Genomic DNA, 20584 nt, shown 5'->3' with positions numbered 1-20584 from the left:
ACATTCCACATTTTTTTGACTAGTAAGCCTCTAGACTGATTTTTTCTGTTGAGCCTTTTTGTGTACTTAAAAGACCCGATCCAGAACCTGTTTTTCCACCGTTTACTGGCATATAGCAGCGTCATAACTATGTATTAAAGCTCTAAATTTAAATGAATGGTTTACTCTTCATTTAGATGGAGAACATTGTTTTGTTCACAATCCCTAATGTAGCATCAACTTTTCCAGTTGGTATAGATAAACATCCATATTTGTGTTTATTTGATGACACATCTGCAAATATTTTGACTTCATGTTAGATTTTACTTGTTACTATTATATCGCTTTTATGGCTAAACAGGCTTTTATTCCTATTCTTGGTACATAGTAGCAAAAATCACAAAGTTGGTATTTACTTGATACCACTTATCGCTCCATGGCTTGATTATTCATTTTCTTTGCACACTGCTGCAAAAATTAAGGAAAACTGTTCCTTCGTCAAATTTCATTTTAGGAAAGGCAACAGTTTTGCAATTCATAACTTCTAATGTTGAGAAGTTCAGCTTTTTCTTATTGACAGTGATTTTAAAATCTAAAATAATTTGGTTAATAAATAAAAACTTGATTCCTTATACAGAAGATTTAAACCTGTAAACATAATGTCGTTAAATTACTATTACATCTAGAAGGTACTAGGTTTTCTTAGTTATTAGTTCTGTAAATCTCAAATTTAAAAGTGACTAGAAGAAACTATATAAGCCGACGCAATAAAATCTTAATAGTTGAACTTTTAGTGTGACTTCAAGGGAATTAGAAGTTCAAAAAGCTATTAAATCTTCTTAAATCTATTTCAGAAGTTGCAATGTATTCTGTAACTGAGCTATAAGTTGCTGACATCTCATTATGATACACAGATAAAAAGATTATGATGAATATAAAGGAATAGTAATGTGCTAATTCAATTTAATTGGTTTGATTGGTTATATAAAAACAAGTCTTTCTTATTTACAGTGGAATTAACAACATTCAAACGATAACACAGGTCTATTAACTTCGTTTACTTCGGCCCCAACATTTCTTCAGGCCGGACCCATTTATCAAATTCTTCAGCCGTCAGAAAACCCAGCTTTAGCGCTGCTTCTTTAAGAGTTGTATTTTCTTTATGAGCAGTCTTGGCTATTTTGGCGGACTAAAAAATAGGATGATATATCAGATTTTTTTTTTCATTTTACAGAATAAATTTCGCAAATCTGTGGCTATTTTAGTAATTACCTTATCATAACCAATGTGCGGATTCAAAGCAGTCACCAACATTAGTGACTCATGCAACAGTTTATCAATTCGTTCCTTATTGGCTACAATGCCGTTTACACAATTTGTAGTAAAAGCTTTAGAGCTATCACCTAAAAGTCTAACTGATCGAAGAACATTTGATACCATCATAGGTTTAAACACATTTAATTCGAAGTGCCCATTACTGCCTCCAATAGTTACTGCTACGTGATTTCCCATTACCTGTGCAGCTACCATCGTGATTGCTTCACACTGAGTTGGATTAACCTTACCTTTAAAGAAATTAATTTTATTGAATTTTTCAGGCAAAAAAAAAAAGTTAAATATCTAAAAATTAAAGGAACTTAATGTAAGATTTCATATTTTAAATCAAACATTACCTGGCATAATTGAGGATCCAGGTTCATTTTCTGGCAAGGAAAGTTCTCCAAGCCCACAACGAGGACCTGAGGCCAAAAATCTAATGTCATTGGCAATTTTCATTAAAGAAACGGCCACGGTATTTAGAGCCCCAGAAACTTCGACAAGGGAATCGTGAGCAGCTAAAGCTTCAAACTTGTTGGGAGCAGAGACAAACGGAAGTCCTGAAAATACAAATGCATACTGTATAAAGCCAATCAATTATCACTTCAGAAATTATAACATTTAATTTTTCATCAGCATGGTTAATAATTTTTTCAATAACTTAATTGACATTAAAATTTTGGTTATACAATTATTTAATTTTTTCATTTTAATTTCTAAGTTATATTTATTTAGAGTTAATATTGGAAATAAGAATGTACCAACCAGTCAACTGACTGATCTTTTCCGCACACTTTTCTGCAAATCCAACTCTTGTATTAAGACCAGTACCTACTGCAGTTCCTCCGATAGCCAGTTCATACAATCTAGGAAGTGTAGTTTTAATTCGATCAATTCCATTTTTCAACTGCTGTGCATAGCCACTGAATTCTTGACCCAAAGTTAGAGGAGTAGCATCCTTTTATAAACACGCACTAAATTACTAATATTAAGCCGAATGGAGCAATATTTCTGCCAATTTCAAAATAAATTTTCATAACTTGTTTAAATAGATGCCAAATTAGCAATAATCCAATTTAAGGGAGATGTGTTATTTTACAAGCTTATAAAATTGGTACTGCAAAACAGCAGGGCAAAGTATGATTCTCTTCATTTATAGGACTTTTTAAAACGTCACAAATCTACTGGGCTTAGAAATCAGTATTAGATTTGATTTAAAAAAAAAAACTGTTGGTATAACATAAATGATTATTGATTCTTACTGCAATATATATATTACATGCCAAGTTGGAGTACCATCCTCAGATTTTTTTCATATTGTTAGTGTCGCGTTTGTTCCACCAATGTGCAAAATTTCAGCGTTTGTGCCACAGTATTAAGAAATTATTCAGGAAAAACCTTCCCTTCTCCGATCAAACTTTTCTTTCCAGCAGCATAATCTATATCTATACATGAATATAGTGTCTGTTTTTAGCCCTTCACTTAAAAAAAGATATTCGTAACGCTAGTTACATATCTGTGTTCTTGTAACTATGCAGTTAGTTAGTAATAAACACATTGGTTGAATAAAGAGGAATGCATTTACCAGTGAAATCACTGAAGTTCACATAATTGAAAAAAGATTCGAAGCTAAGATTAACACAATTCTCAATGCTATTTCACAATTCAAACACGAATAATATGATGTGAAATGCACAAACTTGGATGAGTGCTCTAAATTGGCAGATATTCATCTAATAAACTGGTTCTAAAATATTTTATGAGAAACTGACAGAGCCAGGTTAGTTAATAACGGGTCCAAGTAACTCATGGTCGTAACCAACAGCGGAGGGAACCGCCGTTTGCTGCCCATTCTCTTACATCTCCTGATTATTCTCATTATACACAAGATCTCTCAAGCCTTGCCTTTTATAAGGTGTTGTGAAAAAGATTTTTCATTCTTGTTCTGACCTGCAATCTATTTCAAGTCCTTGAACAAACTGCCAGCTATTTCAATGACTAATATGGTCTAGAGAGTGATTCTTGGCATTAAAAATCTTAATAAGAAATCAATTGGGACTGATGCAAGCAACTGTCTTTTAAATGAATGACGTAAAATATTTATACTGATGAAAATTATTTCTAAATAGATGATTTCTTCTGAAACTGAAAGTTGTGAACGTTTTATTTGAAAGTAACACAATCAGTTTGTAGGTGCTCTGTAAATTTCAGTTGGATTGGGTTTAATTCATCTTCTTTCTAAATCCTGTTTATCTTTTTGTATCATTCGATGGAGCAAAAGGTCAAATAATAATCTTACCTGAGTATGAGTGCGACCAATTTTAATAATTTTGGCGAATTCTTTTGCTTTTTTATCAAGAGCATCATGTAAACATTGTAAATTAGGTAGTAGATTGCAATTAATCTCCACTGCTACAGCAATATGCATAGCTGTAGGAAACGTATCATTAGAGCTCTGTGATTTGTTGACATGATCATTCGGATGAACTGGCGTTTTTGATCCCAATTTACCTCCTAAAAGTTCGATTGCTCTGTTGCTAATTACCTTGGGGTGGAAAAAGCAGTAAATTAATACGAAAGTGGACACAAAAAATATTTTTTAAAAAAATCTTAAAACATTTAATCTTCACATTTCTATTTTAAAAGGAAATTCACCTCGTTGGTGTTCATATTCGATTGCGTGCCCGAACCAGTTTGCCAAATAACCAGAGGAAAATGATCTTTGTAAAGTTTTCCAGAAATAACTTCATCAGCTGCATTGCATATGGCATCGGCAATCTTAGGATCTAATCCAAATTCTTTGTTAACTTGGGCAGCTGCTTTCTTTAAAGTGCCCATTGCTTTAACAACTGGTACCTGACAATAATGAAAAAGCCTGTAAATAAATTCTGATACACACAATAGATTATCACATTATAGTCCTACGACATACCCCCAAAGAATTAAAAAAGTTTTACTTAAATTAATAATAAATTTCTAAATACAAACGTTCTATTTGGTACCTCTTGAAAGCTACTTGTAAATATTAATTTTAAGACGGGTATCTTAAATTATAGGCCTTAGGCCTGTGGCCCCCTTACATAGACTGCTATAGAGCAGCCCTTACCCAACTAATACTTAAAATATTACACTGCACATTACATTGATATGAAATCAAAGTTACCGGCATTCTTTCAGTCTCTCCTCCAATTGGAAAATTCATCACAGATCGCACAGTTTGGGCCCCATAATACTTATCCGCTGGTACTTTTAATTCACCAAATGTATCACTTTCAACTCTGTATTCCTTATCCTGCCAAAAGACGATGAAACTTATTAGAGAGAAAATATGAATATTCAAATCTCGTATCATAAATTATCAGAATATCTGGAACATAAACTCCAACAATATTCAATTTAATACAAAAACTAATTTATAAAAGTACGGTTTATATTGGCAAGGAAAACTGTAGAAAACATAAAACACTTATTTTTAGAACATACTTTTCCCATCAATATTGATTGGCAAGTATAGAAAAGTTAACATCAGGTAAATTTCAGGGAATAAAGCCTCATTTGTGAAAAGCATAAAAAAAATGCATACAACGATCGAAAGAAATCAAACCAAACTGGGCACAATTATAAATTTTCTTATTCTCAGGTAATGAATCCAGTTATATAAGGTAAATATTCAATTCATTGGCTGCTTTTTCAAATGGTTAATTTGCAAGCTTCGTTTTTGATATATTACTCCGAGAAGGGAAGCATTACTTCAAAACTATTTTAAAAAAATTATAAAAGCCAACTTACAAAATATTTATGCAAGTCTGAGACTTTCATAGAGGTGTTACATTTTACAGAAGTTTCCAACTAAGGCGAGCATTTGAACGCAATAATATTGGTGGAAGTGATTAGCTAATATTTATTTTGCTAGCTAACAATTTAAAAAGCTGCTACTTTTCGGACAGAGGTAGAGAATGTTTAAAGTCAGACCAAACGGCATTAAAAACCTTAATAATTAATAGTTTTTCATCAATATTACTTCGAAAAAAAAAGAACAAAGCAACATTTAAAAAACAAAATAGGAAAACTTTCTATAACTTTGCCCTTAAAGCGGGTCTTTTCCAAAATGTTCAATCCAGGCATTCTAAAAATAGAGTTCTTACAATAAATAAAAAATGTTACCATTTGTACAGAACTTGTAGAAAACGATAATGAAAGATATCTACTAGATTCTGGGACGAAACGATCACATCCCCTCCTTAAAGTCTTATAGAGGGTCATCATTCCGGTAGCCATCTATAGCACTTCACTTTTCACTTCAATTCCACAATCTGCTCAGCTCTACATACGGTATAAAACACACACACACACACACACACAAAGATTTTTTTTATGACAGGTTATATTAGGTTATCAGCTGTGAGAAAATTCCACATTCATTTGGTTGTTTCTGTTACCTTCCTGTTGGATACTGGTTAGTTAGCAGTTCATGTTTAGTCGTTTCTAGCTCCCTCATTCGAATTACATTAAAATTTGTGAAAACGAATAATCTAAACTTTATAAGTTTCACTTATTACGGTAATAAACGATATTATTTATTTAAAATAAACTTTAGCGGAATGATTGTAAAAAAAAAAGGTAATTCTCTAGATTAAAACAAAAACTTTAATAAAAAGTATCAAAAAATGGATAAAAAAGCGAATTTATTATTACTTTTTGTATCGGCTTGCACCGTCCCATTAGCGACCCATTTTCTTATTTGCTAGAAAAATTGAATCTAAACTTTAAACAAGTTTTATTTGATATCAAGTTGTATTTTTAAATGATTAAAACAAACTTTCTGTACGAGACTAGGACACAATTTTGTATAGTAAATTAACAAGAAGACATTACATTTACATATTTCAGTCTGAAGTTTCTGATTTTGTTAATTGTGACAAGACAAATTTGGAATATTTATACCGGCAACAAACTGCAGAGTGGCCTGGGGTAAAAGGTGCTCCCCCTTCAAATCCAAAAAAAAGTAGATTATGATTAAACTGTTCAGAATTGGAATGTTTCTAAGCATTAAAAAAAAAATCAAGATAACTTAATTTTTAAAATAACAATAAAAATTAATAGTATAATATGTTGTAATAATTATTCTATTGTAGACTTGCGTAACGAATATGACTTATCATTACAAGTTTTACTTTCTTTAAATGATATAAAAATGCCACAATTTTTCTATTAAAAAAATTTCAATCACGAAGATAGTAAGACCTTACAAACTTTACCTCTTGTCTACCCAGCCTGTATGCTGCAATTAGTCTTTACGTCAGTTCGCAATTATTTAGTTTGTGAAGTCGGTCATGTTAGTAAGATTGAATGAAACATCCCGACCTTCACTGTAGTGATTAAATATTTGTTATTTACACAGTAGTAATAATCTGAATTCATGGCATTTATTCGCGGTCAGAAAATGTAAGATTAAATTTTTGTGTTAAATTAGAGGTTAGAGCATGTTGTAGTGAACTTATTATATGAAATGTTTAGTTTATTCTTTTTTTTCGGTTTTTTGAAGGTGATGCATTGCTAAGAAAATTGCTATTCACATAGATCGTTTTCTTTTCTTTTCTTTTTTTCGTACATATCATGAAACCATTTTTTGTTTGTACACCCGGCTAGCTTACTATTTTCTTTATATACATAATTTAACTTTCTGTTCGAAATTTGCACTGTATTTATTCACTAACTTATATATTATATATTTGTAATATTAATGATTGAATTAGTTTATAGGTAAGTGTCGGAAAGGGAGAAGCAAATATGTACAAACAAGTGACTTATAATACCGAAAAAAATGGAAAGTTTGTCACCTTTTTAACAGTTTCTGTGTGAGTTCTATTTTCTTATTTTTAAAATTAGTATATTGAAATAATATAGGATCTCATATTTAGATATAAAGTAAATCTGTCAGTTCATTTGCTTTTATTTCAATGTTTATCGCTCTGAAGTTGCTGGAAAACTCAAAAACAAGTAAAAAAAAATAGATATATTTAAAATGAAACGTAAAGGTTTCACATGTTTTCTTTTGATAAGGGTAATTTTCCGTCAGACCTGACAAATCATTTAAGAATTTAATTTTGAATGCCTCCTAACATAATATTTTAGTACTTTTAATTTATATTCACTCGCAAATTTTTTATTAATTGTTAAATTATTATAAAAAGTATTATTTATAATCGAACATAATTATGATTTTCCTAAACCATAATAATTAATCCTACTAATTATTTAATTTTACAGTTTTCTTTATTTCTTAGAACAATAATAACTAAAAACCAAGAGTAAATTTATGATTTCATATGTACTGGAATTGATCTCTCTTCTTTTATGTGCTTGGAAAGTTTTAAATTTGACCATTTTTATATTATTACCAATTTTGATTTATTTTATGAAAAAAATTAACTTAAAATTTTAAAATTCTGGATGGCGGTTTGAATGTCCGTTTACCTCCTCATTGCATTCAGCATCTTGGCAAAGAGTGCATGTGTTCTGCTTAATACTGAAACGATTTACTGCAATTGTGCTCCCTACAGCGAAAGTTATGTACAGTAAAACGTTTTTTATTTTTGAGGTAATGTTCATCATTTATTTGTTTTTAACAGGCCTGAAAGTATCACGGAAATGGTTAATCAAAATAAATATACAACAAGGTAGTAACATTGCAACAAGTACTGGAAATTTATGGATCTATCTTGGTGACGATATAGAAATGTACAAAATGAGGTAAATTATTTTTCGGCTAAATAATGGGGTGTAATAAAAGAATAATTAGCTTTCACGAATTAGTTTAAATCTTTCATTAAATAAATTGTAGGTATTACCAACTGCGGTACAACTCGCCGATACCATTATTTAGCTTGGAATAAAATGCTTGTTGTCCAGTTTCAACTTACATAGATTTTATTTTGTTATTCGCGAAGAAGAAGCTGTGGACTGAAACAAAGTTGTCACATTTTGAGATATTGAATAGATGTTAAAGAAGTTCATAGCCATTGATTTGAACGGTTTCATTGCATAACTGAAAAAAACTGCGGTAGCTCAAGTTGAATAACACACTTCATTTTTATTCTATCCAGATGATGGCATTAAAGTGGTGTTCATGTAAAATTTCGTCAGGAATGAGTTTGCGATGAATCACTTTTATAAAAGAACAATCTAATTGCTAATAATCTGTACAAATTTCGCCAGCAAATTTGCACAAAGTGCTATTCTTAGTGCTTGTCAGATAGATTTTATTAAGAGATGTTAGGAAGTGTCCATTTACCGGCAGGATTATATTCTTAACACTGCCAATTTTGTAGAAAGTGCATGCGTGCTCGTTTAACATACCATGTTAACGATTGCAAAAACACACCATGAATGCTTATAAGGTCATATAACTTATGCCCAATTTTTAAAATCAACACCATGGTTGCTCTGAACCCTACCAAGGTCATATAACCTCTGTACAATGTTAAAAATGAACGCCGTGCAGCTTACGGATTTCGATTTCGCAATAGAACACGCTTTTCTTCAACTACTGATAGCGTTCTTTTCGAATGGTGACAAAACTTATATATATTAAAAAATACAGTCACAAATTTCAGGTCACAATGACTACATTTTAACTCACTATTTGAAGGAGGATTTATATAAAAGCAATAAAGATGGATAAAATTTCTTGTTTGTAACCATTAAACGTGTGGAAATAAGTTTTAAAGCCGTGCAACGGGGGGTTTTATTAAACACACACACACACACACAAATCGTCATGAGAAAGGTCACTTTTTTTACACTGCACTTATTTAAGTAAGAAGTATATTTGCATGTATTTACACCCCATTATTTTTTAAATAGATATATGTATTAACTTTTGTATCTGATTAGTGCTGAAGTATAACTTGGATTTTAATTTTCAGCATCCTAGTATTACTGAAAGTGGTATTCAGGGTATTGTTTGTAGTGATAAATAATATATACTGCATTCCTACTTTCTGTGTATGGATGTTTCTTTTCCAACCATTAAGGTATTATAAGCCAACTTTATACTGGAAAATTGAAGGCACCTTTTATCATTGGCTGTTAGCTATGGTCAGTATGTGGAGTTGGTCAGCAGGATATGACAGTAAGTTTTTTTTTTTTAGCTTTCAGACATTTTGATTATTTCTAAAATGCCTAATGTTTCATACAGAAATTTTATTTCACTGATATTTACGTATATGTTAGGGAAATAAAATTAATTTATTAATTATTCACATTGTCATTATCGCCTTTTTTTCTAACTTTTCTAAATTTACTTGAATAAAAAACTTTGATTATATTTTTATAAAAGCAATGTACTTTTGCAACAAATTTTGTTTTTGTTTTTAATAGAAATAATCTTAGATACTACCGAAGTGACTTTAAATAGTTCTTGTAGGTTCTGCTACTAAATTGACATTTGAACAGTATTTTTTTTTTGTATCTGTAGATTAGATATTACGATCGTAAGAAATTCGTTTTTCCCCACAAAGTGATAAGCAATTGCTATTGACTCACTAAATTTAATTTAAATGAATAAAACGTAAAGCATTTTTCTTACCTGGTAATAGTTAAAAAGGCAGTATAAAATGACGAACCTTGATGTAAGGGTATTTTCTTTCAGTAGCAGATAAAACAAAATTATTTTTCATTGAAAATATTATTTTAAGCAATCATATGATGTAACTCATTAACGGTCTGCGAGAACTTCTATAAAGATTTTTTTACTTTTTATTTCCTTGTTTTTCTTTGACTTTTATGTTTTGTTTCATTTTCTTATTCCATAAATTCGTTTGGCTAAGTTTCTTTGTGGAAATTAGTGAAGAGCCCAAAAATGATCAGTATATACAGTGATAGTTTGTCTTTGGCTATAGCCTTTTAATTTTTTAGAAGTTTAAGCGATACTTGACTCTCTCTGTAGTTTTACAAATAAATAAATTGACTTCAAAAGTTCCTTTAAATTTAACTTTAGAATTAAAGGAGATTAAAAAAGATGGGTATTTAATTAGGGCAACAGTTTCGTACTGCCATTACTTAGAAGTTGTGTCATGAAATACAAATCGTCTATTTTTAGTAACATGAATTTGTGTTATTGACTTTTAAAGTCCATTAACTATTAATATTTAGGATTAAACTGGCGAGAATTTGATCAAAATAAGAAACAGCTACTTAAGTCTTTACGCCAACGTTTCGACAAATTTATTGTCTTCCTCAGGGCGTTGTTATCTGAGTTGGTTGAGTTTCAGAAGAAATTTCTATTTTTGTCATGCGTCCTGGAGCGAGAAACTAAACTCAAAACTTTATCTGAATTCTCTAAATTCAGTGCCAGGGGTCAATTATATCTGAAGAAAGCATGTTTACCAACAAACAGTTACATATTTCTGCAAAGCAGGCTTATAAGGACGAAAATATCCAGTGAAAGTCGTCGATTTGTTGCCTTAATACGGGCTTTAAAGCTAAACATAGAATTTTAGAGCATAGTCTTCACCTATTAACCTCTCAATAAGGAAGGGCAGGCCTATTTTAATGACGGAAAGCGCAGCGAATTGTACAAACTCAAGTGAAAAATAATAGTTCCGCATCAGAGACAGAGACTAGAGGAAGTCAAAAACCTTAATTAAGACATGCGAAAAAAAGATGTGGTAGCGCTAGAATTGGCTAGGTTTAGTTATATTATTGAAGTTTAACGTGTTGGACGCCTTATGCCGTGTTTGTACGATATATTTGACATTTTGGAGGTGGGGGAAGCAAAATATTTCTCACCATTAGAGCTGGCAGTAGACATCAAGTTGAAGTAATGTTTGAAGTATGCGAAAAAGAAGACAACCTTTGTTACTGATGATTGTTACTTTAATTGAAGATATAACTCTGTCCTCTTCAGTGAACCCGTACTTTTCAGCGCCTCGATGACTAAATCAGCAAATATCTATAGTATGTTTGAATGATGTTGTAATGCAGAATACAGCATTGAATGAACCTGTTTTGAGAAGTCTTTTAGTGCAGTAGTAATTAAAGCGGATTTACGATAAAATATTTGTTTTGACGAAAAATACAAAAAAGTTAGTATTAAAGAATATGAAAGAGATAAACGTTTCTATATAGTCTGTTACGAGAGAACACAGAGAACTGGCAGTGCACAGAAAAAAGCTACGGGCGCCAATGACCTCAGTACGTCTTAAATTAAAATTAAAAAAAAAAACATCTATTTGCTCAGCAGAACAATATTCTTAAAATAAATTACATGCTGACACAATTTTGATTCAACTTTCTTAATTTATTTTCTAATTATTCTCTAAGCATTCTACAAAAACTTTCTTAAGCATGCCGACTTGTTGCATTTCTTGCAATTATATGTGGTCAGCCTCCTTTTTTATCTGTGCATGTTTTACGCCGTTTTCTTTTCGAGTCGTCGTGTCTTCCAAGTTCATCTCTGTTACAAAAGCATTGTTGCCATACTAATATAAATGTTTATTTTTTAAATTGTTCGGCTTTCGGTCAATTTTTGAGGGTACAACAACTAAATTTTCATGTTTTGTTTTTTTTTTTTCTTATATTCAGGGGATTATAAAAAAAGAAGGGTATAAAGTACGAGACAAAAAAGTGACGTGAATAAGGATTAGAAATTTGAAACATTGATGATATTCAATTTGGCTTCTAAATGTTGTAAACAGAGTGTTGCGTTTGTGTTAATTTATGAAAATTGAATATTTAATAGAAATTTCTGTAGGAATAAAATTCACCAAATAGATCTCCCTCTTTCTAAAAAAAGTTTCCTCCCTACTTCATCAGTAAGTATTTTCTTAACTGTTTTTTTGTAAATATGCATATACCTTCTTTTTTCCCCCCATTGACGTTTCGACATACAGCCAGCTGTATGTAAAAATTAGGTTAAGTGTAAATTTTGTTTTTCCCCAACCGGAGAAAATTATTAGTGAACTGTATTGTAATTATTTACTGTTAATATTAAGTTGTAGAAATGGGAGATGATCTGAGACTTTGCCTAGAAGATAGAACATTGGTAATTGCAAATCATCAATCAACTGCTGATGTACCTTTGCTTATGGCTAATTTTAATGCTAAGAAAAATGTTCTCCCAAACATTATGTGGATAATGGATCGAGTATTTAAATTCACTAATTTCGGAATTGTTTCTGTAATACATGAAGATTTTTTTATATTATCTGTAAGTATTAGAATTTTATGAATTTTTGTAAAATCTGTATATCATTGAAAATCTTCTGTTTTTTTTATGGAGAAAGTATTAAATTAGTCAAAAGATTAGATAAGTATTAATTTAGGTATGAAATACACTTTTTTTATTTTGTGAAATTTTAAGGGTAAGGATGCAAGAGAAGAGGCTGTGACGCTTCTAAAAGATCATCTTCACCGTTCATATTTACCACTTAACAAGAAATTAATGGTCCTATTTCCGGAAGGTGGTTTTCTTAGAAAAAGGAGAGAAGCAAGCAAGAGGTTTTTTTATTTGTATTTATTTTAACCACTTATTTGTATAAATTTTTTCTTTTTAAAATCATATATTACTTGCAGATATGCTTTAAAAAATAACTTACCTATGCTGAACAACGTTTCGCTGCCACGTATGGGCGCAATGCATGGAATAGTGGAAGTAATGTGCCCTAATCCTAAGACTCCATCTGAGAGAAGTACTAGTTGTCACTTAATTTTTTTTTTTTTTTTTTTTTACATTTGAGAATTTTTATTGTGAGCTCGAAAATTTGTTTACTTCTATGGTTTAATTAATAAATAATTTTAATAATTACGTTTCATTAATTTACAGTACCTGAAAATAATCAGCTCAGATGGGTCTTGGATATAACTATTGCATATCCTGATGGCAAACCTTTAGATTTGCGAACCATAGTGGCTGGCACAAGAAAACCTTGTCAAACATTTATGTTCTACAGGTTATACCCGTCTAATGAGGTAAATATGTTAAGAACCTTTTGTTGTTTAATGAACCTCTATACTTAACTTTTAAAACTGTAAGTTTTTGATAAGGAGATAAATGAGGCGCTCAGCGCAATAGTGGCCCAACCCACAAAAATGTGAAAACTGAGATATCAACATTTTTGCACACTCCATATGCTAATCTATGAGTATAATATTGGCCCAACCATCCTTCTCAGTCTACTCAACAGATGACAATGAAATTGTGTTATTGCACAAAAGAAAATCACAGCAACATCTGGAAGGCAACTAGAGGATTGCAAAGTTCAAAAAGAACTTCATTTAAGAAATGCTGAGTCCGCCAGAGCTGGAATGAAGGCCGATGCTGAAGTAGGCAAACCAGAAAATAATGTCACAGTTATACGTTTGATCTAATGAAAACTTTGCCTACACCAGTTTTCTCTGTGGGTATGAGCTATTATAAAAGACATCTCTGGACATATTGGGATTCACAATCTCAATACCAGGATGCTTGTATGTATATCTGGGATGAATCGAAGGCTTCAAGGGGTCCTCAAGAAATAGGATCTTGCATTTGTAAAGACAAGCAAACTTATGATGTACAGTGATCAATGTGAAGGTCAGAACAGAAACATTAATAACATTAAAATAAAAGAAGTGCAGCAACAGAAGACCCTGGTTTATTACTAGGAAGTTCTGATAAAGAAGAAGGAAGTGGATAAGATGTGAAAAGTATTCATAAAGAATACGAGTATAACGTATTATCTTCTTAAGACACAGATTACCAGATTTATAGCATTAATATACGCCTAACCCACATATTTTCCCAAATCAACTGAAATCGGATATTGCAATAGTGGCCCAACCCACATGTACTAGCAAGAATTGTTTGTTTAATGTACCAATTTAATGCATAAGTGAAAACTAGGTACTACACTGCAATATATGATAAAGTTTTGGAATTTACTTGAAAAATCACTGCCATAAATAAATACAGATTTTCATCAAACATTCAAATCTACTTTACCCAATAAGTACTTCAGTATTTTCTGAAGTACTTTCAGTGGAGTTAGGCCAGTATTGCGCTGATCGCCTCAAATATAGGTAGCAGCAAATCTCCCAGCTTTTTTTTTTTTTAAAGCGTTTAACTCAAATTTTATAAAACTTTTAAATGAACTTTGGATGATATTTGAACTTTGTCCCACCAATTTTCTTAAATTGAACTTAATTCAAAAAAAAATCTTGCGTGAATCACTTTCTTATAGTTCTATGGTGAAAATATTTTGAGAATTTTCGACAAACACGAAATTTAATTTAATTTAAGAAATAATTAGGTGGTAAAAACGTAAAATTCCCAGAAAGAGTATGTTAGAGGTACGTCCAAAGCCAAATAAATTTTTACTAAAAACGTATCAAATAAAACTGATCGGTTCTTACGTGAGTAGTTAATATAAAAAGTTTAATGATTTCATACCACTTTAATATATTTGTTTGTACCATGAGTTACAATAAATAGCTCCTTAGACGGAAGTATTTTACCAACTTCCCTTTTCCTAGTTAATGCCCAAAAATAGTTTTCTAGGGTTAATTTTTGTAATAAAAGTTAAAGTTATTACATTGGTGCAATTAATATATCAAGTGTTCTTAAGAAAATTAAAAGAACGGTTTCCGAGAAAAATTTTCGCAAAATTAAGTGACCTTTTGGGGTTAGTAGTATGATATATAGTAGACCATTGTATGGGTTTAAAAATATCGGTTTTGATGAATAGAAAAAATCTGTTATTTGGAAGATGTAGTGTTACTTTATCGATTTTATCGATTATAGCACTAAAGATTTTTTTATAAACAGACTTTCAGTTTCTGACAAGGTAAGATTTGGCATACTTTGTAATGTCCTTTTAGCACTATTGCCCGTTCGTTTGGAGGGACAAATAGAATAATTTATTTAGCCAAAATTTTCAAACTTTTGAATCAGAATTACAGTGAATTACTTAAATAAATTAAAAGAAAACTGAATTACTAAACATTGCTTACATAACCTAAAGTTGCGAATTTTCACTTCTGTATTATTCAAATTGGAATCTTTCAATTTACTTAATATTTATGATTGATTTAATTTTCCTAGCTGCCGGTGGATCGAGATGAGGTTACCAAATGGCTTTTCACAAGGTGGGAAGAAAAAGAGAAGATACTAGATGAATTCTATAAAACTGGGACAATGCCTGTAGCAGACTACTGTCCAATGTCTTCTGTTGATGGAGGGCCATTACCTCCACAAGTAGTACAACAAGATCCACTTAGGTTCTTGTTGTTACATCTATTCTTTATTGCATCCTCGTACCTGCACTTTAGGATTGCATCATATGCTATCTCTTTTGTATGGTAACGTTTGCCTTTGTTTTATAATATTTATATGTGCAGTATATATGTAACTGTATATAGGTACGTATGTTATGATTAACGCCACTGATGCTTTTTATTTCACATTAATAAAGATCTGTTAGCTTCATGTTTTTGCCAATCAGTTGTTCGTCCACTTACGGGACCATCAACCCTTAAAAATTTGAGTTATTTTTTTCATTTCTTTTTTAACATTGAGCTCTTATGACATTGGCATTATTTATTCCACACTTATAGTTTTCTACTTGATTAAAAAGTTATTATAGAGATTCATGATCTTATTTCGAGCATTGTAGATAATTTTAATTATTTTTACTAAACAAAATTTTTAAAAAAATCGCACTCCTTTTACATTCCTTAGAAACATTTGTGGCCTATTTATATATACTTCTTCTCTTTTTCACCATCAACAAAATTTAAATAAACATTAAAAAAAAAAAAAAAATGGCGCTGAATTTTTGTTATGAGAAGAATCGTGAACTTAATTCTAAAAAAAAAAGTATTGTAAATATGTAAAGGACTTCAAATCTTTTTAGTTTATATAAATATAATTCCTCTTTGAAATAAGAAGCTTTATTTCATTGGTACTTGTGCCTAAGTAACTGTACAGATATTTTGGCCCATAAAGAACTGGCTGTTTCTGTTTCGTTTTTTGAATTTTTATTATGGTGACACAACAATATTATAAGTTACATTAAATAAATGCTGTATTTTGCGATTGTAGTTTTTAAAAAAGTAACTGAATTAGTCAACGTGTAGATTTTATATCAGATTTCATTTGGCACCAAAGATTAGTTTCAGAGGGTGCCTTAAATAATAAATTAATTAAAGTAATATAAATAATAATAATAATAATAATAATGTGGTTGTGAGCAAGGAGGCCAAACTTGGATGTGAGTGAAACTTTTAATTGTATTTGGTTACTGTTTTATTATTTATAACAAAAAATTATAAGCACAATTCACTTTTTTTTGTTCTAAGGTTTACTTCCATTTGTTGCCTTTAGTAATGCAATATGTTAAATTGTAATATACCAAGTGCAATATTGATTTGGAAAAGTAAAAGGTTTGTCAGCTAATAAAAGATGAGAGTTATCTAAAATAGATTTTTTTCATAATTACGATGGTTTTTATATTTTAAAATATAGTTCAATCATCTTGGGGTGCAGAAATGATCTGATATGTTCGTCCATCAGTGGTTAATTATCCATCATTCGGGCGGTGTAAACAATTTTATTACTTTACCATCTTCTATTTTAATTTTGGCTTATAATTTGGAAATAAAATATTTTGAGAGATGAATTGGAGATTTTAAAAACTAATAGTAACAATATATTTGTTTCTTAAAACAAATAACAATAATTTATTTAGGTTGTTAATATTGATAATAATAGTAAAAAAGAAATGAATTATTATATAAAAAGACTGTTCCAGAAACGTCACCTTATCTTGGAAGTTAATTTTAACAGAATTAAATTTTTCATTTGATTTACACCCGTTTTCTCTGAAATTCTTATTCAGCAATTTTATCTTTATTCTTGTACTGAATTTATTTATAAAAAAATCTTGAAGCTGCTAGTTGTAAATTGTGTAATCTATTAAAACTCAGCTGGAGAATTTTGTAAGGAACCACTTAAGTAAAGGTAAGTGGGATTCTGACCTGTTCACTAGAATTGATATTTGTTTTCATTAAAATCGATTAAAATTTCATATTGTTCTATTTAAAATACTTAAAATTTATAGGTTTAAGACAGACAATAGGGAATTTTTGTACATTTTGTTTGTTGACACATCTTGTAATTAAATGGATTCTAAGAGGGGTCTTCCACAATTGTTTGACAATTGTTGAAATTTAGAATTATATTTAGAATAAAAATTTATATTCTCTTAGATACAAACAAACGAAACACCTTGATTTGTTCAGACTTTTACCTAGGTTTTTTATTTCTTACCACTTCTTTAATCCAGTTTCTTAGGATTCTTATCACTCTTTGAGGTCCAGTACATAATTTAGATTGACTTTAGTTCTGTTTTTGTTTTGTTAGATATGAAAAATATGATTTGTCATTTACGTCGTGTTTCGTTTCGTTTGTATAAGAAGCAAACATTTTTTAAACGTTACATTGACCTGAAGCATGTGACTAACCTGTGGAGTCATTGAATTGAATTAGATAGAAGTTACAGATACCTAATATTCTTAGCATATTTCATGTGTAGAGTGAGGAAGTAAGAGAAGAAAAGTCTTATTATGCACTGAGTGAATAACGAAAGAACCAAATCTTTTCTAAATGCTTGGAGATGGATTTTTAAGCTATGTAAGATTATTCCTTATCTTTCGTCTACGAGGTAGAAGCTGGTTTGAGTATGCTTATTTAGTCGGAGACTTGTTCTATTCTCAGTTTTTTTTTTTATCAAGATAAAACAATATCAAAGAGAAAAATGTATGAAGTTTTATGTTTCTGAGTTTTTTTATTTCAAAAGGGAGAAAATCGAGAAATTATCGATCGCGGTCACCGTTTGAGAATTTATTGCCTCGTCTCTCCCTAATCTTCTTTTCTACCAAATGCCTTCTTGAAATTTAACGAAGACAGCTATATTAATACCTCAAATTATCAAGGTGTTCCGCTTTCTTTTGTATCGGAGTGTACATCTTAATTAAAATAGTAATTTATTCTGTACATATATTTTTTTTACATCAGCTTTATCCCATTATCAGTTTACGAACTGGGATCCAAAGGACGAGCTTCTATGATTTATTTCTTCCATTTCATCATTCATTGCGTAAGAGGTATATCTTGTTCTCCATATCCTTACCATTCGTGGCCATCTGATACATCATCCTTTTTCGTACAAGCTCCAACCATTTTTAAGTTATTGCAGACAACTCAATCTTTCAAAGAATTTGAAAACCTATGTTTTAAATCGTGATGCTTCCGTCTTGCTTAGGTTTCCAATCAAAAATTAATTTAACCAAGTATGAGGCCTCTGAAAATAACGGACACTTACCACACCCATGAATAAACAAAATTTGAATAGTAATTAAAAGCGTGGACCTCATACCTGGAAGAATCTTACTTCGAGACTCGCGAGTAACCACAAAACTATATTTATTAGAAAAAGATAAAAGCACGTATTTCCACCGCTTGCCGTCCAAAAAAACACCCTACACTATAGTTGGAAGAATCTACCTGAAATAAACCATGCTTCTTCAATTTGGATGAGGAATTAAATATTTGAAATCAAATTCATGTTAAGCAATTCTATAAGATTGCAGATTTGGTTTAATATTAAAGAAAATTTAATCTGAAAAACCTGTGATAAAAGTTCATAGATGAAGGAACTTGACTGGTAAAAGTACATAAATTCTGTAATTTTTTTTGTTTTCTTAAAAAAAGCTTTTCACTAGACGGTTCTAACGGTAGACCAATGAAAAGATTAGGATATTTGAAGGGTTTTAGAATTAAAAAACTTTTCATGATTATAAAAAGACCATTATTTAAGAAAAATTAAATAAGATGTCACCCACACCACAAAAACTTTATCAATCATTAAATTAATTGTACAGATAAAAAAAAAAGTCAATTAATTTTTTAAATGTTCGTAAATTATTTCATGATAAAGAATTTGTTTTACCAAGTATTAATAATTTTTTTTTTTAATATGAAGTAACTTTATTATAATAAATTTAAATACTTCTAACATTTAACAGAATTATGAAATTCTGAGGTAATGTATGAAATTATGCCTGTTTAAAGCTGGGTAATTTTTTTTTTTTACTGCAATTAGCACCCACAATCCCTAAAATTCGGTCGTTATTTTATTACTATTTTGTTTATGTAAGTATTTAATTCGGCATTTGTTAAAGGATCGTGTTTTTAATTTTAAAAACAGTTACGGATATATTTGTTAATATTATTTTTGAAATAATGGTCATTTGTCTGAATTTTTTATATGTATTAAAAATTATAATGTGCTGCTCCTCAAGTAACCCATTATTTTCTTTTTATTTGTATCTATGGTTGGTTTTGAAATTTTGCATTTTTTTACACAAACCGAAATCATCTGAACAATTAAAAGAGCTAAGTGATTATCATATCATAGTCATTAAATACATATTGTCCATCGTAATCCATAATTGATGTGAAAACCAGTGTTTGTGCTCTGGAGAGTACAAGAACTGATTGAATATATTTCTATATTATTTTTTTGTAATTTCCCTTCACCTTTTTATACCATTTTTTTTTAAGTGTAGTTTTATGAATTAAATCGGAACTGGTCTAAATTTTTGTGATCAGTAAAGTTTTTTACCTCCGCAGTAATATCGTTATTCTTTTTCGAACGAATTCACTTAATGCAGTGAAATACTTTCTATATCTAGAAAACTCCGTTACAGTTTCCAAGGTACTAAGGATATTTTTTTATATTAACATAAATACATCTAGTGTGAAGTTAGTAACATAATGTACGCTATATTTATACGAGTACATTTAGTGCTTCAAATTTATCTAGTCTTCTAGATATTTCCTTTTTTCCTTTGGAGTTATCTGTTTTATATTTCGTCTTGTCAGTCCGCTACTGCTTCCACTGCTTTTATCGCACGTTACCCATATGTCGTTATTCAGGTTGTGCTTATCGATTCTATCAATTGGGATTTCCAAAGTAGTTTCTTCTGCTATAACTTCCAACTATGCATGATTTGATATTTCAGCTTTAAGGAAGGCTCTACGAACCTGTCGGAGAGATCAGTATCATTTGACTCCTGTAAATTCAGAGATATTCATTTGATTTAATTTGATGGGCTTTGCGATTCTTAAGAATTAGCTGAATAAAAATCCCAAATGTGACTGAGAAAATTAATCTTATTCCCTAAGAATTGAGTTCTACACTAGTGATTATCGGCTAGAAATTCCCTTAAAATTCCTCAATATAAT

General features: G+C 30.4%; 2 protein-coding genes across 5 annotated transcripts; one reads left to right on the top strand and one right to left on the bottom strand.

Moving 5' to 3' along the window:
• Positions 1–925: 925 nt before the first annotated feature.
• LOC141452529 (fumarate hydratase, mitochondrial-like) lies at positions 926–7923 on the bottom strand. Of its 2 annotated transcripts, none has more exons than XM_074124787.1 (8): positions 7774–7923; positions 4460–4588; positions 3952–4152; positions 3596–3841; positions 2062–2254; positions 1653–1856; positions 1252–1544; positions 926–1168 (listed from the first exon to the last, which is right to left on the bottom strand). In XM_074124787.1, exons 1-8 carry the CDS (start codon positions 7909–7911, stop codon positions 1037–1039), a joined length of 1536 nt encoding a protein of 511 aa, XP_073980888.1. In that variant the 5' UTR covers positions 7912–7923; the 3' UTR covers positions 926–1036. The 2 variants fall into 2 exon arrangements, with proteins under 2 accessions (XP_073980888.1, XP_073980889.1); XM_074124788.1 differs by lacking the exon at positions 7774–7923 and adding an exon at positions 5461–5667.
• On the top strand, positions 5800–16127 carry LOC141452532 (acyl-CoA:lysophosphatidylglycerol acyltransferase 1-like). Of its 3 annotated transcripts, none has more exons than XM_074124793.1 (9): positions 5800–5916; positions 7053–7154; positions 7929–8049; positions 9225–9430; positions 12294–12508; positions 12662–12798; positions 12874–12989; positions 13124–13269; positions 15380–16127. In XM_074124793.1, exons 3-9 carry the CDS (start codon positions 8036–8038, stop codon positions 15638–15640), a joined length of 1095 nt encoding a protein of 364 aa, XP_073980894.1. In that variant the 5' UTR covers positions 5800–5916; positions 7053–7154; positions 7929–8035; the 3' UTR covers positions 15641–16127. The 3 variants fall into 3 exon arrangements, with proteins under 3 accessions (XP_073980894.1, XP_073980892.1, XP_073980895.1); XM_074124791.1 differs by lacking the exon at positions 5800–5916 and adding an exon at positions 6601–6741; XM_074124794.1 differs by lacking the exon at positions 5800–5916 and adding an exon at positions 6604–6741 and having other exon boundaries at positions 7060–7154.
• Positions 16128–20584: the final 4457 nt, after the last annotated feature.

This window comes from Rhodnius prolixus, unplaced genomic scaffold (genome assembly GCF_049639745.1).
Source record: "Rhodnius prolixus isolate KJV_2025 unplaced genomic scaffold, Rpr scaffold_3, whole genome shotgun sequence".
Lineage (NCBI taxonomy): Eukaryota > Metazoa > Arthropoda > Insecta > Hemiptera > Reduviidae > Rhodnius > Rhodnius prolixus.
Note: the sequence above shows the minus strand (reverse complement) of the source record. Positions and strands in the feature narration are given on the sequence as shown.